General features: G+C 37.5%; 2 protein-coding genes across 5 annotated transcripts in view; one reads left to right on the top strand and one right to left on the bottom strand.

The window, feature by feature from the left end:
• LOC108743243 overlaps nucleotides 1-16,789 on the bottom strand; it is a 46,079-nt gene that overhangs the window by 26,217 nt on the left and 3,073 nt on the right. For 2 of the 4 annotated variants that reach the window (XM_018478719.2, XM_018478723.2), the window contains exons 2-3: nucleotides 11,003-11,513; nucleotides 2,311-2,421 (exon numbers count right to left, since the gene is read on the bottom strand). In XM_018478719.2, coding sequence (XP_018334221.1) covers nucleotides 2,311-2,421; nucleotides 11,003-11,513 — 622 coding nt within the window. Of the gene's footprint in view, nucleotides 1-2,310; nucleotides 2,422-11,002; nucleotides 11,514-11,763; nucleotides 12,328-14,242; nucleotides 14,511-16,789 lie in introns of those variants that run through there. The other 2 variants (XM_018478722.1, XM_018478721.1) reach the window with 2 other exon arrangements.
• On the top strand, nucleotides 14,736-16,780 carry LOC112904942. The gene is made up of 4 exons (XM_025976252.1): nucleotides 14,736-14,909; nucleotides 16,113-16,263; nucleotides 16,334-16,522; nucleotides 16,640-16,780. Exons 1-4 carry the CDS (start codon nucleotides 14,792-14,794, stop codon nucleotides 16,770-16,772), a joined length of 591 nt encoding a protein of 196 aa, XP_025832037.1. The 5' UTR covers nucleotides 14,736-14,791; the 3' UTR covers nucleotides 16,773-16,780.

Below are 16,789 nucleotides of genomic sequence, written 5' to 3'. Positions count from 1 at the left end.
AGGTGTTTATTTTTGTCTACAGTTTCTGGTCTACATCATCTAATTGAACACTGCAGCAACATGCACTGATTGTACTTTTAAGCAAGGGCTGTTTAATTTGAAAGATTGATTAATAAGAAGCATCCCTATCATTTTCAATTACACTTTCTCATTCGGTTACGTTCAACTTTCGATAAAACTATGCAAACAGCGCCAAAACATCACTTCATCTATTTTAATGAACTGTTTCGCATTATAAATAATATGGTGTACTAAAAAGTCAAGCTTTCTTCAATATTTGCATTTAAATTGATTTGCGGTCACGCCAGCACAAACGTTAAATGAACTGAAAATCTTGGTGAAATAGAGCAAAAAAAAAATTCTTCTTTAGATATGATCGCTTAATAAGCAAAAGCTAGAAAAGAATGTTTTTTCTTTAAATTCACAAATGTGTTCGCGTGTTTCCTCTCTAACTTTTCATACATATAAAATACGTCCTTAATGCTATAAATTTTACTCCCTGCAAAACTTCAAATCATCACCTCTACACATACTTTGAATTCAATTTACGGTAACTATCCCCAAACACGTTCGACGTTCGATGATATCGCTTGCTATTTAGGTAGCTTTGGTATACTTTTTTACGATCACAGTTATCACACTCGTATTTCTGTTGTCAAGAAAAAATCACCATTCGCATATCAGAAAATTTATCGAGGTACGAGGGTGGATTGATAAGTTTCCGGCCTAACCAAGAGATGACGCCACTAGGCCTACCTTGAGGTGACATTCTATAGTACCATCCTTGGATAGCTTGTAGCTATAGTTTCAGCCCGATCTCCTTGCTAGTGTAGGTTTGACAGCACGCTGAACAAGACGCCTCTGTGGTTTTCGTAAAAATGGAAAAGCAGGAAAATCGTGCTGTCATCAAATACTTTTATTTGAAGGGGTTAACGCCGAAGGAAATTAAAAAAGAGATGGACTCAACACTGGGGACATCCTCCCCGTCATATTCAACCGTTAAGCAGTGGGTTTCCGAGTTTAAAAAGGGTCGTGTGAGCACCTCTGATGGGCCTCGCTCAGGACGCCCCGTTGAGGTCACAACTCCAGATATGATCGAAAAAATTCATCAAATAGTGCTGGGAGACCGCAGATTGAAAGTGCGTGAGATAGCTGAGACCTGTAAGATGTCATATGAACGTGTGCAACATATTTTGCACCAACATTTGCATATGGAAAAGCTCTGTGCAAGATGGGTGCCGCGTTTGCTAACAGTCGACCAAAAATTGATTCGAAAAAACATTTCTACCGCAAATTTGTCATTGTATAAGCGTAATCCAAGCGAATTTTTGCGTCGATTCGTAACCGTTGACGAAACGTGGGTCCACCACTACACTCCTGAAACCAAAGAACAGTCTAAACAGTGGATTGGACCAGGGGAACCAACTCCAAAGAAGGCAAAAACAATTTTTTCGGCGAACAAGGTTATGGCTACTGTTTTTTGGGATGCAAGAGGTATTATATACATTGATTACCTTGCAAAGGGTAATACTATCACTGGTCAATACTACGCAGACTTATTGCAACGTTTGAGCCACGAGGTGAAAATTAAACGACCTCATCTGGCGAAGAAAAAAATCTTGTTTCATCACGATAACGCACCAGCGCACACGTCAATCGTTGCGACGGCTAAAATCAACGATCTAAAGTTTGAATTGATGCCGCACCCTCCTTACTCTCCAGACCTAGCCCCGAGTGACTATTTTCTGTTCCCTAATCTCAAAAAATGGCTTGGCGGTAAGAGATTTGCGGACAATGAAGAAGTAATCGAAGCTGTAAATGGTTATTTTGAGGAGCTTGACGAATCAGTCTATAGAGATGGCATTAATAGACTGGAACACCGCTATGAGAAATGTATCAGCCTTGGAGGAGATTATGTTGAGAAATAAAAAAAAAAAATTTTTAAAAACCTTGTTTTTCTTGGTCAGGCCGGAAACTTATCAATCCACCCTCGTATTTACGGCGACATAAAAAAATATCGAGTTAATTTATCTTCTTCCACTTTCTTCGATTAAACCGAGCTCTTTGTTTAATCATAAGTTTAAGTATTTGTACTAATTGTTAACAACTCTTAAATAACTCATGGAGTTACGGGAACTTTTCACTACCCTTTCAAATAAAATGTTTTTAATTCAAAAACTAACCCTTAAGTACTGGCTCATCTTAAGAACTATGTACATATATTGTACATAATAAAAATAATTATATAACGCTGATTGAAAATTTGTCCTACAATAGAACGGACATTTAATTACACGATAAATTACTCACCCTAGAAAGCTGTCTCTGCAGTTTGCTGAGAACTTGCCTGTCGCGAAGTTCGGCCGTTTGGGCCGCTTCCAAGGACGCCTCGAGCTGTGCCACCCGGATTTCCAATTTCTCCTGCAACAAAAAAAAACTTTCAGTTACACGACTTGAGCGACAACTACAAAAAAAAAGAGTAATGTCCTCTGTGCATCCTACGAATTAAACATAATATGCAGCAAACGTTTTCATTTCTGTGAATCGTCCAATGCAATTTTATTTCAAGAATCTTTGTAGAATTTCTTGTCAAGTTTTTCTAGCTGCATTTATTTCAGCGCCGTTGGAACTAAATATTTTACATCTCGTCCTACGGTTCGTTGTTTAATTTGCATAGATCTGATGCGGTTAATAAGGACTAGTTCTAAACCAACGAGTACAGGAAGATGATATTTTTGATTTTATGTTCCATGATTGGGGGTGCATGTCGAAGCAGTCTTAGGACTGACGACCCATCCTGTGATGATGATGGTGAATGTTCCATGTTCCACATAAAAAAAGATGTGTTCTGCTTCTCCACAGCTCTTGTAGCCAAACCGCCTCGGCAGGCAAGTTGAATGTGCAGATTATGTCGATTACGTAAATGCAAACCCTTAGTAAAAATTTTACAGTACTTAAATATTGTATCATTACTATTGTACAGGCATGATTTGAGTGGATAATAATGTATTACAGTTACATGGAATACGAACAGTGTAAATTCAAAGTCACGGCTGTATAATGAACATTCCTTATGGTTCCGTCGCGCCTAAAAAATTCGACGTTTCGCCTACGTGTTCGTGTCATCGCAAGCAACGCAAATCTTAATGGTAGGTGACTGAAAAACGCAACAGCAAGCCACCGACCCCGTTACCAAAAACAACTTACGTAAAATTGACATAACGACACACCTTCCACCAGCAGTAGCGTCTATCACTTTTTCTTCATTTCGAGCGCCCACTAATATCTAATGTCGTTCAATTTCGACATGGAAACCTCGTGTCAATAAACATGTTTTCGTCCTACGGAGTAATTTTTCTGCGAAACTTTTACTTAAAGTTCATACGCCTAATGCTTCCTAATGTTTTCAAAATGCCAACAGCACGTATAGTTAGTAAAAAATCGTCAAGAATGACAGCCAATAAATAATACGTACTGTCTTAAGTACAGTATTCCTATTGCGTTTGCGCCATCGTCGACATCTCCACGAAATAAACAAAATTTTTGATGCATATATTAGCATTCTCCGTATTTTCTGTTTGGTATTATATCTCGATAAAAAATGTCGAATAAATCTATCGCATCAACCAAGACTTTTGTACCCTTTGGGCAATAAATATTTGGCTTAATTGTATTAGTGGCCACCCAAAAAAAAAGACGGTAACTTACCCTGTTGACAGCTATAAATTTTTTTAGTCAGATTGGAAGCAATTAAATTCTCTCTTCTAAGAAATAGGCGAGATAGGTTGGTAGGACACCTTCTGAGGCAGGAAGGTCTAGTCAAAGACATATTACAGGCAGAAACAGGAGTTAGGAAGAGTAAAGGTAGACCTAGATCAGATTACTCTTGGCAAATAGTTAAGGATGTGGGTTGTTCCAGTTTTAGAGAAATGCGAAGATTAGCTCAGTTTAGGAAAGAGTGGAAGTGCGTGTCCAACCAGTCTTAAGACTGACGACCTTTTAATGATGATCTATTTTCCATGAGGCTATGTATAACTTCAAACTTGTACATTTTTGTCACATTATTCACGGTTTAGTTTACATGCAAAACAATAATTAGGTTTAAAAAGCACAATAATAACGTTCGATTGAAATTTCCCGTAAGTTTTGGTATGTATTTCAATCAGGTACCTATCAGTAGACTCTATCTTATATATCAAAAAGCTACTTTTTAAATTCCTGTCTAGTGTCCAAGATGTACGAGGGTGGATTGATAAGTTTCCGGCCTGACCAAGAAAAACAAGGTTTTTAAAAATTTTTTTTTTTTATTTCTCAACATAATCTCCTCCAAGGCTGATACATTTCTCATAGCGGTGTTCCAGTCTATTAATGCCATCTCTATAGACTGATTCGTCAAGCTCCTCAAAATAACCATTTACAGCTTCGATTACTTCTTCATTGTCCGCAAATCTCTTACCGCCAAGCCATTTTTTGAGATTAGGGAACAGAAAATAGTCACTCGGGGCTAGGTCTGGAGAGTAAGGAGGGTGCGGCATCAATTCAAACTTTAGATCGTTGATTTTAGCCGTCGCAACGATTGACGTGTGCGCTGGTGCGTTATCGTGATGAAACAAGATTTTTTTCTTCGCCAGATGAGGTCGTTTAATTTTCACCTCGTGGCTCAAACGTTGCAATAAGTCTGCGTAGTATTGACCAGTGATAGTATTACCCTTTGCAAGGTAATCAATGTATATAATACCTCTTGCATCCCAAAAAACAGTAGCCATAACCTTGTTCGCCGAAAAAATTGTTTTTGCCTTCTTTGGAGTTGGTTCCCCTGGTCCAATCCACTGTTTAGACTGTTCTTTGGTTTCAGGAGTGTAGTGGTGGACCCACGTTTCGTCAACGGTTACGAATCGACGCAAAAATTCGCTTGGATTACGCTTATACAATGACAAATTTGCGGTAGAAATGTTTTTTCGAATCAATTTTTGGTCGACTGTTAGCAAACGCGGCACCCATCTTGCACAGAGCTTTTCCATATGCAAATGTTGGTGCAAAATATGTTGCACACGTTCATATGACATCTTACAGGTCTCAGCTATCTCACGCACTTTCAATCTGCGGTCTCCCAGCACTATTTGATGAATTTTTTCGATCATATCTGGAGTTGTGACCTCAACGGGGCGTCCTGAGCGAGGCCCATCAGAGGTGCTCACACGACCCTTTTTAAACTCGGAAACCCACTGCTTAACGGTTGAATATGACGGGGAGGATGTCCCCAGTGTTGAGTCCATCTCTTTTTTAATTTCCTTCGGCGTTAACCCCTTCAAATAAAAGTATTTGATGACAGCACGATTTTCCTGCTTTTCCATTTTTACGAAAACCACAGAGGCGTCTTGTTCAGCGTGCTGTCAAACCTACACTAGCAAGGAGATCGGGCTGAAACTATAGCTACAAGCTATCCAAGGATGGTACTATAGAATGTCACCTCAAGGTAGGCCTAGTGGCGTCATCTCTTGGTTAGGCCGGAAACTTATCAATCCACCCTCGTACATTTAGAGGTCTGAAACTGAATTTTCTGTGAAAAAGAAGAGGAAATTGACGGTGAACATTGAAAAACCGCATAAAGTAAAGCAGGTGCTTTATTTCAAGAAAGCCACGACTGAATAGAGCTTTTTATGTGCGAAGCAAATAACTTACTGACAACACCAACCAGTACAAAAATGAGTACGCATGTGTGTTATATTATGGATCCCCCGAATCAGAAATCACTGACTGGGCTTTTAGGGGAACAAGTCGCGTCGGTCCTGTGAAACTATGATGACCGCTTTCGATTACTGTTACAATACATGAACTATTTAGTAGCCTCAAACAACACAAGAATATGGATTTTGATTCAGTTATTAGATGTACTGTAAAATAATTAAAAATGGGGTTTACGTCATCAACACAGCTTTACAATAAAAAGACTGTCGTATTGAAGGAAATATTCTCATCCGCCACTTTACATCTGTCAGTTTCATTGGATGGGCCTGAATTGGTAGAGGATTTATAGAGCTGTAATATAAGAAACGTCCCAGAATTGTTTTACGTGTAGACAGTCGAGAAGGGTAAACGCAAATCGCAACAACTTTAGTTGCTAGGTGCCGTATGTCACGGAATAATTCTGTGGGTTGGGACTAAAAAGGCCAATGTCAATATTTTGTTGTTTTGGGTAAACCACTTCTTTAGATTTCTTGCTTTCATTCGTATGCCAAAACGGCCAATTAAAATTCAAGCAATAGGAGATTAATAAATAGTAACGATTACTCAGCTGCAATTTTTTCAAATGTGAAGATTTTAGCTTTTTTAGCTGAAATTTCTCGGCCCTGCGCTATCCTCTGCTTTATATCCCTACTATTCCTTTCGTCCTGACTTATCTGACTTCCTAGATGCCTAAAATCAGCTACTTGTTGTAATTTTTCGTCTCCTATGTTTATATTCCCTCTTTCCCTATACACAGAATTATTGGAAATAAAAAGAAAGGAAACGAAAAGAGAACGAACGACATGAAAAGCAACTTACGGTGAATAGTAATTAAAAACTTGGCGAGTCTTTGTTCTTGCAAAGTTGAAGCCGCAAAGAAAGAAAAATAAATTGTACCTTTTAAGAGTCATCAATTTTTCAGAAGAGCTTAAAACGTTTTCGAAAGCGGCGCGCCGCGGCGCCTTCTATTAAGATGTTGCGTAAAAGTATCTACAATGTACATTAGTACATTCCGACTTTCTCATAACACGCGAGATTTTTCACGAATTTTTAAAATACCAATCTCCACCTACAATTCGATAATGATAATACCTATCTTCTTGTACATATATTCATTTCAAACATTGATAAAAATACTTGAATCAATAAATCCGTTTTTACCTGCCAATAATGCTTGTGTTGCAAGAATTACATGAAATGTTACAGTTGCATTGCACGTTTTTAATATTCCTTTTGATGTTAGTTAAAGCTAAAGAGTTATTTTTTAAAATATGAAAGAGTTGATTAGCGGAATGGGAGTAAAGGAAAATCTTCCTGTCTACTTCACTTCATCTACTAACTAAACTTTGTTAAATGCCCCAGCTCGTGCTTTTCCGCCTTCTAGGTAACAATAATGACGAAAATTAATGAACAAGTTTCAACGATAATGTGTTAAAGGGTAAGGAAAATTGTTGGTAAATCTCATCCGTTTGCTTCGCATCTAATCTCATTTCTTGTTATCAGGGAAACAGTTGGGTTACTGACAAAGATAACCAAACTTTTAATTACTTCAACGGAAATAATAATGAATTATGTTACAAAATTTATAATATAAAAAAATAATTACATAAGACCGACTCCTTATCGTTTCAGTTAAAATACTTTTTTTTTCGTCCATAGAATTTGATGAGAACCGATTTTAGATTATAGTGAATATAAAAAACAATTAACTTTACCGCATGGCTCAAATTTTACTCATCAGTTATCTATCCCACGTAAGTCGAGCGAACCATATCAAACACAGTATGTGCTCTTGGTTCTTCACCAGAAATTATCATTTGCATTATTAGAATGGTTCTGTTAATAACTGTCGACCGTTCTAAGGAAAGGAATTTTACTTTAATATGTGTATCCTTCTTATTAAAAATACATTACGTTTTATATGCATATGTGTATTGTAGGTGACGTGTTAATAACCGGAAAAACACACATGGGAATAGCACCTGATATGGAGAGGTCCGTGTGAAAATATATTATACTTTGGTAAACTGCTGCAAACGTATAAATTAACGCAGACAACAATAAATTTTCTCAACAGCAACAACTATAGCACACACGTAATGATAAATTTTGATGTTAACTTAATAAAATCTGTTTGTTTAGAAGCTGGAAGCCGCTGAAAAACATTGAACCATCATTAAAAAACCGCACACGTACGGAGGTGCGTTCCGTTTCCTATTTGCGATCATCATTTACATCCTGCTTCCTTTTTTCCGTACGTAAAACATTTTCTCATACTTGAGAACGGTTGACTTAAAAGTCGCATTTATAACAGAATACAATGCAATGCGAAAATCGACCATGTCCCCTATCTCTCCCGTTTCGTTATAAATTTTGCCGTTATTCACAACGGCCGCCAATTCGACCGGAAACAGCGATAACGTCATCCAGCGGAAAAATCGTGCGCAATCGTGTATAATTCGACACTTTTACGTTCGAGTCAAATATAGTTTCAGCTAAAATTATAATTTTATTCCCAAATTCTTTGGCGACATGATGAATGGTAAACGTATTATGCCTCGGACTGAAGGGCCGCGATCCAAATCAACTGTTAAGTCCAGACGTTTCGTCGGCAACTGCGGCTGACGACATCTCCAGTGGTACAGTTCATTTGGACCACGATGCTTCATAATTCTACCGCGGATTCCGACTGTAAACGCCCATGTTCTTACAACATGATGGATGCTTTAAGGAGAGCAAGCGGAAGGAAAACCGCAGACAATTCCGTCGACATCTGTGCACCGACCCGACCGGATAACAATGTTTAATGATAACACTGTACTCGATCCAGAGTCTATTCTTTGTCAACATCAAGACGCTATTCAAGGACTGTCGCCGTCGAAACGTGCCATCATGCGCGTATTTGTCTTGTCTGGTTGCATCATGAAAATTCGATACGCGGAAGCCGGCTGCAAGCATATTCAGTAGCTATTTAACAACGTTCTTCCTCCAACTATCAACAAATCTACATAGACAAATATTGTCACAACCACCGTCAGCAAGAAAAACAACGAAGAATTCGGAGTCGATCACGACGTGACATTCTCCGTGAGTAAATAAAAACAACAATGAAATGTGTTAACGTTAAAAGCACATTTTGCCAAGCAATTTCTAAAACCCCTCGTGCTCTCACAGGGATGATCACGCATCCACCAGTCTAATAATTCTGCTTTGCTCATAAGCGTCAAACGTCTGTACGATTTAAAGGTACCACGTAGTGCAGTGTAACAACCGCATGCACACTGCTTCTTATCTCAAGCCAATCTTAGCACTTTTCGAACAATAATTTAATCTAAATCTACCCCTGTCCCTTTTAGATCCTATTTCTGCTTCTAATAGTATATCTTTGATGTCTGAAAAGGTGTCCTTCCTACCTACCTATCCCGCTTCTTTCTAATACTTCCTCATTTGTCAGCTTTGCTGTTTACGGTATTTTCAGCATCCTTCTATGACACCTTTTAACTTTTTGTTTCTCGCAATCTACGTTTCACACCCATACGGAGCAAACATACACTTTTCCAATTTTTAGTAATAATAAATGAAATAGGTCTAGTGTTCGTTGTTTTAAGAGAACAGACGTTCTACTTTTCCGGATTTTTCATGATCGGTGTTCAAATCCGACTCGCATCTAATCTATTTTTTATTTTGTGCTTCCATCGGTGGTGAAAACAGTCCGTCGAGCTCGTCCGGTTTTTTCGCATTTACTTAATAAACTTACATAGCGCCGGCTTTCCCTTTTCCAGAAATATAATACATTATCTATCTATGTATAGATGTCCAAATCTCCGCTATCGATAGCAGGAGTCCACTTTTTTTTCACTGTCCCTTTTGTTTTTTGTTACTTCTATTGGAAAAACCGTGATTTATTGCATGCTTACCGTTAGGGAAAAACTAAACCGATAATTTCTTTACACTTGTCTACTTTAAAATTAAAAAAACAATTCTGAGATAATTGCAGACAGATGGGTACATCAGAAGGAGTTTAAATTTGGTATGAAAGTTTTAAATTCATAAAAGTATTAAATATAGCAAATTTGACCTATACAACATTTCTTTTATACATACAATCTATGACAGGTTGTACGTACACATCATTCATTTTGTCCCTTAAAAACTACCTCTAATCCTGGAAGGGGCGAAAAGAAATAAAAATAGAAATGGAAAAAGGGCCCAACACACCTAATCTCGAATGCCATAACACTTAGTTCCAGTCCCGATGGTCAAACAGTCGAATGTATCAAAGGGACTTTAAGGAAACCCCACGACCTTACGCTTTCACTTAGCCAGATTACGTCTTACGTCTTCTTATTGGCGCCCCAACTTGAACGAAAACTGACCGCACATTTTCCAGTCTGATACCTACCTATTCATTGCGATGCCAGCTCTTGGTGAATTCGGGCGTTATGTTTTTATTTCCCAATCGTAAAAGTCTTTGGGCCAGCCACAGAAACACAAATTGATTATTTGTTCGTTAATTGCTATGAAACCGGATTACAAGGATTATTGAAAAACTGTTTTGGCAATCCTTTTAATATCGTATAGACATGTTATTACATACGCTCTACTGACATTCAAATGGCTATCCGATGTTATTTAAAATCAATTTGAATCCAAACGCCAGTAGCTGTCATACATGGCAACAAAAATGTATAAACGAAACGTTTATAATTATTTCAAACTTTTGGGCAACTGCAAATTACACACAATGGTCTTAATGAGTCGCATACCACACTACGTACGAAAGTATGACACTTATAAGCCCATTTACCTACTACTTCCACCACATCGACTTTCAATTGGTACGACAGACGCGACAAGTTGCAAGCGAATTTGCATCTTAAATTGAATTTAATAGTAAGTCAATTTTACGGCCTTTTCACGCTCCCAAATTGCCATGATGACGACCTATACCATTAGAATCTGCTTCTCTCAACTGCCACCCCATTTTCCCCTACAACGATTAGTAAAAGACTAAATTCCAAAAAAATACTTCTTTGTCGCCTAATTACTATTATATATCGGCAGTAAGCAATACTATTGGGTGAGGTAACAAAGCGTCCTACAATCACCATTAAAAGGGAGTCAACACAAAAATTTTGGATTTGATAATACATTCAAATGCCTTCCCATGGAAAAAAATCTTTCCGTGTAATGATAAACGTCCTTAGAGCGTAAGTTCATCCCTCGTTTTAACCACATAAATGAGAAAAATAAAAAAACTGGTAACGCCACCTACCTTAGCTTCGTGTAATAGTTTTTCGTCGCCGATCGTTTCTGTTTGTGAGCCTCGCGTCACTGTAATTCTCTCTTGGGTTTTGTTAGGCGTTGTGGGCGGCGTCGCGACGGCATCGATCGTCGCGACATCTACACTCGTTTTAATAAACTCGATTCGACCGGACTCGACACATATATTCGGCGTGAGGGGATACGCGACCGGACTAGGATTCGAATCTGTGCTCGCGCGTTTCGAATAGTACTGCGCGAACGTCTGCGTCTGCGCAGACACCGGACTCGATCCGCAATGATCGATAATCATACCGCGATGACTGGCCGAAACAGGTGGTGGGGGTGGCGGGGGGATCGAGTCGATTGCGACCACGCACGCGTCCTTCTCGTACGCGAGCACTTGAGCTTTATCCTCACAAACCGGATGTACTTGACGAACGCTCGCACTGATCCGTGCAGGCTTTTCCGGAACGTCCATCGACGGTAAATCGGAAGCATAGCGAGACCCGGCGTTGGAAGCCCTGAAACAATTAAATTTTCAATTATGACATTTACCTACATTGCATACACATCAACCAATATATCAATTATAATCGAAAACTTTGTGAATCAACACTTATTTAAATTAATATAACAGTAGGCTCGGTTTCACTACTTTTTATTGAGACTTGACCGTGTTGTTTCGGCAGAATACTAGAATTACATTAAACTCTATAATATTCGTGTAGCTGACTATCCGTTAAATTTTTGAGAGCACCACATTATACTTACACATCTAGTTGATCCCGTCCAAAGGACGAAGGGATACAGCATAACCATGGGTATTTCTCAATTCGCAATCTAACTACTGTCTCTTTCTGGAGAACGGTTACTTTTTATCAGGCTAAAGTCCGATTCACATTAAACGTGATGGGCAAAGTTCAGTCACGGCCGAGTCAACAATTTCATTCTCATTGGAAGGACACGGTCAAGTCAAGCCGCGGTCATGATCGTGGCGATCATTTTTAAGACGATCAAGACTGTCGATGTAGGGCGAATCGAATCCAATATCGCAGAAGAGTTTTAGAAAACAATATTTCTTCTTCCTCGTTCAAAACAATCGCAATTTTCACGAATGCGCACATGTTCGCTGCGGATCCTGTAATAGTGTTGACGATAACATCGTCACCTTACCACAAAGTGTGAATGCCTTGCAGATGTCTTGCTCACGACTTGACTGTAGTATTAACGCAAAAAATCGGCCTTGATGCAGCGATAAATTGATAATATATTATACGTGTAATATCAATGCAAAATAAAAAGGAAAAAGGAGAGTGAGGAAAGTGATCCGCAACGGCAGAATTATATTCTAATAATAATGCAAAAACAGAAAACAAACGAGCGTGAACGTTCGAGCAGTGATTCATACGAATGTATGTACGTCTATTTTTGCATATCTATTTCTACATGCTCGAAATTGCATTCGTGGAAAACATTCCAATAGTGTCGTAGGTACGCTACTCAGATTGTACTACCACAAATGCGCGGCTTACAGAAGCTACGATTTCAATATTTCTAAAATTTCAGATTTTTACTGAATTTGTTCCTTTAACAGAACATGACCAGACCTCTCATAGGCAACTTCCTGTTCACCGTGCACGTAATTACTCATTAAATTCCTCTCTTTTTTTTAATCAATTTCATATTTCACACTATTACTTATCCAGATTGTTATCATCGACAATAATTGGATACGTTTGACTTACTGCTACATTAATTTTGTCAAGGAATATGATTGACTGTGATCAGTGATCATAGCTGCACATGCACAATTGTCAATAAAGGAAAATAGGTACAGAAATATTTAACAGGTCATCGCCATCCATCGATATCTCTCGTAAAATCCAAAGCAAATAATATCCGCGATATGAATGAATCAGTGAGATTTTAGTACTTGGCCTATTGTGGGATTTTTAAAGTAGTGATTGACAAGTAAAGGATTACGTATGGATATTAAACCGTACGAAATATGTGATACAACACATGCAAGTTCAATTCAGTCAGCTGCAGGTATGGTTTGTACGACAACTTCCTCGAAGAAAATTAACCTTGCAGGGCGTTTGGACGTATAAAGCAAACCAGCACTGTAAGACCGGTAGAATTACTCCGTACGTACCTACCTATGTAATACTTAGAAAGACCAGAAGACTGGTTCCCGTGCCGAACAAATCCATAAAAATAACAGCGCATTCGCATTTCCAGTTAGTTACTTACCACTATTCCAGTTAAGAAGAAAGAGCACCTGCTGGTCATCGGTAATTTCATTAAGTTAACTAGTTAACGTTACTGAAAGACTGCTTGTGGTCGACTCCTATCCTAAGGATTATCTTATTACACCGCAAAGCTTAACATTATTATGCAATTAGATACCACATTTATCTACTAAACTTGAACTGCATCTGTTTGTAATTTGAAGACGTTGCTCTTAAATTCTAAGACGTTTCTTCATCAAAGCGACAAGAGTAAAAGTTTCATTTCTTTTTTTCTTTTTCTTCGGGACACCTAAGCCTCCTAACCCTAAAAGCTATTTTTAACTTTTGATAACACGTAGCGTCGAATTAATCTACCACAATTTGCCGGAATTATTATGATTATACCTCGTTTTCTATCTTCTATTATCGCAACTAATCTTAAGTAGGTAGACATTATTTTAAACGTAAGCAGATTCGTAGAAGCAGAGTTTGAACGTACACCAGAATAACTGGCACAGATAAAACACATGTCCGCGAGTCAACCATGTAGGATGCAAGTTTATGGTACTGTCTTGTTACGTGTAGGCCGATGCTTTATTGTGCTTTTTCGCGTTTTTATTCGTTATTACAAGGTTATTTCATTCTGTACTTCGCCACGACGCATTCGTCCACCTCTTTACGTTGCATCAATGTACCTAGGAATTACATTTCAGCAATGAATAGACAATCATCCTATTCCTTTTTTTTATAATTGTATCGTTTACTTAGTCGTTGGACGCTTAGTAAAAATATAGTCAAGCAAAGAAAATTAGTTTTACTTTATTTTCACCCGGAGCGTGCACGAATCCTGCCGCTCGGCAACCTTTACGATTACTATTATTATTTTCTTGCTAAGATATCTCCCGACAACGAGCAAACCCCTCATTACCACACAACTTATTGCTTTTGCCCTGCAGAGTAAGCACAACAATGTACAATACTTGGAGCTAACGATAATTTAAGAACAAAATTAAAATTACCCATCGGTCTTCCATTTGTTTTCTGCATTATCTAAATTTTGCTCCCATATTAGACGGGCAGAGGAGAACTGTAGGCATTTTCGCAAACACGAATTAAACTAAAAAAGGTAAATTATGTAAAAATACGTGTTAACCAGATTCTGTTTATTATAAAAAGAAATCCTGGAAGATCGTGATTGAAATTGTTTCGTTGGATTTACTATAACACAACAAACTTTACAACCAACTAGGTGTGTATGTACGTATGTCGATTGTAGAATTGGGTAAGGTTTAATATGAACTTACGGTTAACGAATAAACATTATTGTTAACTTTTAAACTTAACGTCCAAGTGTTTTCGAACTTACAAATCGTAAATACGATTTTCCGATAAACACAAAATTATCGTCATATTTTCTCATTGTTGCAAAGTTGAAATGATAACACATCGAGTGTTTTTCTGGCGTGATAAAATGAAAAAATTTGAAGCGCTTCTATAGGATGTCTGTTATATAAAGGCAATCTTGTTGGAATACGCATAACCACAGTGTGTTTTAATTGTGCAAGAAAATGTTTCGTTTTGTGTTCATTCTCGCCTTCGTCAATATTGCCTTTGGCGCTAACGATTATGAATCAGACATCAGAAAATCGTTAGAAAAATTGAACGAGTTAAAACCTTTGGCTGCCTGTAAGTTATATATACCATATAAGTACATACATAATTTGATACATTTAAAAATGTGTATTTTACGCTTCAATCGTATCGTTTACAATTTTTCATATGTGGCATTTCCTAGAAAATTAGTGAAAATTTGTAGCATGGATTTTTAACTCATCTGTAATTTTTGGGAACATTTCTTTAAGATATTCAAAGCTTTAAGAGATTTCCTAAAGTTTTCAAAAACGACTACATTTGTGCCCTTTACTAAAAGATATTCATTCCTCGAGATGCGAGCCAAAAAGTGCTACTAAAGCTTTCGATAGGTTCAGACGAATGAGGAATAACGAAATCCAAACTTGTACGGTTGCTCTTCTTCGTACAATTTCGAGAATCGTCCGAAAGGACGCTGTAGGAATGGCGCTTATCGTGTGGTTGAGGTTCTTGAGTTCGTATTTTTCCAATGTACCTACTTAACGACATTTTCTTTTATTGTGGGTGTTGAACCCTGCGCTTTTATTCACCAGAAATAATAATCTCCTGTTCTCTCCTATTGCAAAAGATGAACTTAATCGACAATCAGAGAGCCAATCCCGTAAATTCTTACGAACACATTTCGAGCATATTACGTGTGAAACCTAAAGTATACCCACGACGTATCCTGTACATGTTTTAGCCAGCATAAGTGAGCAAAATCGAGCCAAGCCAGCGCTAGGAAACGTAAAAAATGGTTGACAAGTAGTTATATCGCGTACCTACTTCTTTATAAAACAATTCATTATGTTGGTCGGTCAACCATCTTGATCAGTGTAATCGTTAAGTGTTTTATTTTTATTCGAATTAGGTATACATATTTCTATCGCAAATGTAAATTCCTTACTTAAGTAGTTAAAATATGTTTTATCAACCTGAACGATGATAGATTACACCTTTTCAACGAACCGCAATTACTGGAAAAAAAAAAGTTAAGATATTAATGATTTTGTTTCAATACCTGCAGGTTTTTTTAATAACAAATTCATTGACTTTTTTTATTGACATGTAATTTAATTTCTACTAGATTTTTACGACAATTAAGGGTTTTTAATACACCGTATTAGAAACAATTACTTATTGAAATTACAGTGACTTTAGAGGTAATAATGTCATCTGATTGTTTAAGTACCTATCCGTGTATATGGGTGCATATCATCCAATAAAAATCTACATGTTTCATTATTAAATTAATTTCAGATTACAAAAAGAATCCAACATCTCCCCAGGTGTTTGCGACAGGAACGAACCTTATCAATAGTACTCTTAATGACCTGAGTGAAAAGTTAGCCGCCTATGACCCCGCAAGCGTAGAAGAAAGGAACATCAGCATTGAACGTTCTAACATAAAGTAAGAAATAAACATAAATAAATAAGTTAGAAATATCAAAAAGTACTAATAAAAAAAAAATGTATTTTAGATTCAGCGGAGTTCTTTCAAATTTAAATGTTGGAGGATTTTCGGACTTCGTGGCTACATCCCTGTCACTTTCTGTATTAAGACGAACACTCTCGTTTACCATAAAACTTCCCGAATTAAAATTAACAACAGACTATGACATTGATGGTAGTATTTCGTTTATTCCCATCTACGGAAAGGGTAACCTAAGGTTAGTGGCAAATTACTGCATAGCTACATAAATCCTTCTTACTATAACAGTTTGTAATGCTTAATGAAAATTGATTGTCCTTACCGCTAATAACTGTTATTTAATAATTTATTCCAGTTTGCAAGTCAGTGGCATTGAAGCTACGGGAAACGGCAAAGTATCTTTATCAAACCCTATATCAATTGAAACCTTGAATCTGGGATACAGTATCGGAAGTATTAATGTAAATTTATTATTATTTTATTTTTAAATTTTTATAATTACGAA

Source organism: Agrilus planipennis, unplaced genomic scaffold, assembly GCF_000699045.2.
Source record: "Agrilus planipennis isolate EAB-ADULT unplaced genomic scaffold, Apla_2.0 scaffold369, whole genome shotgun sequence".
Classification (NCBI taxonomy): domain Eukaryota; kingdom Metazoa; phylum Arthropoda; class Insecta; order Coleoptera; family Buprestidae; genus Agrilus; species Agrilus planipennis.
The sequence above is the reverse complement of the archived record's forward strand: the minus strand, read 5'-3'. Positions and strand labels throughout refer to the sequence as shown.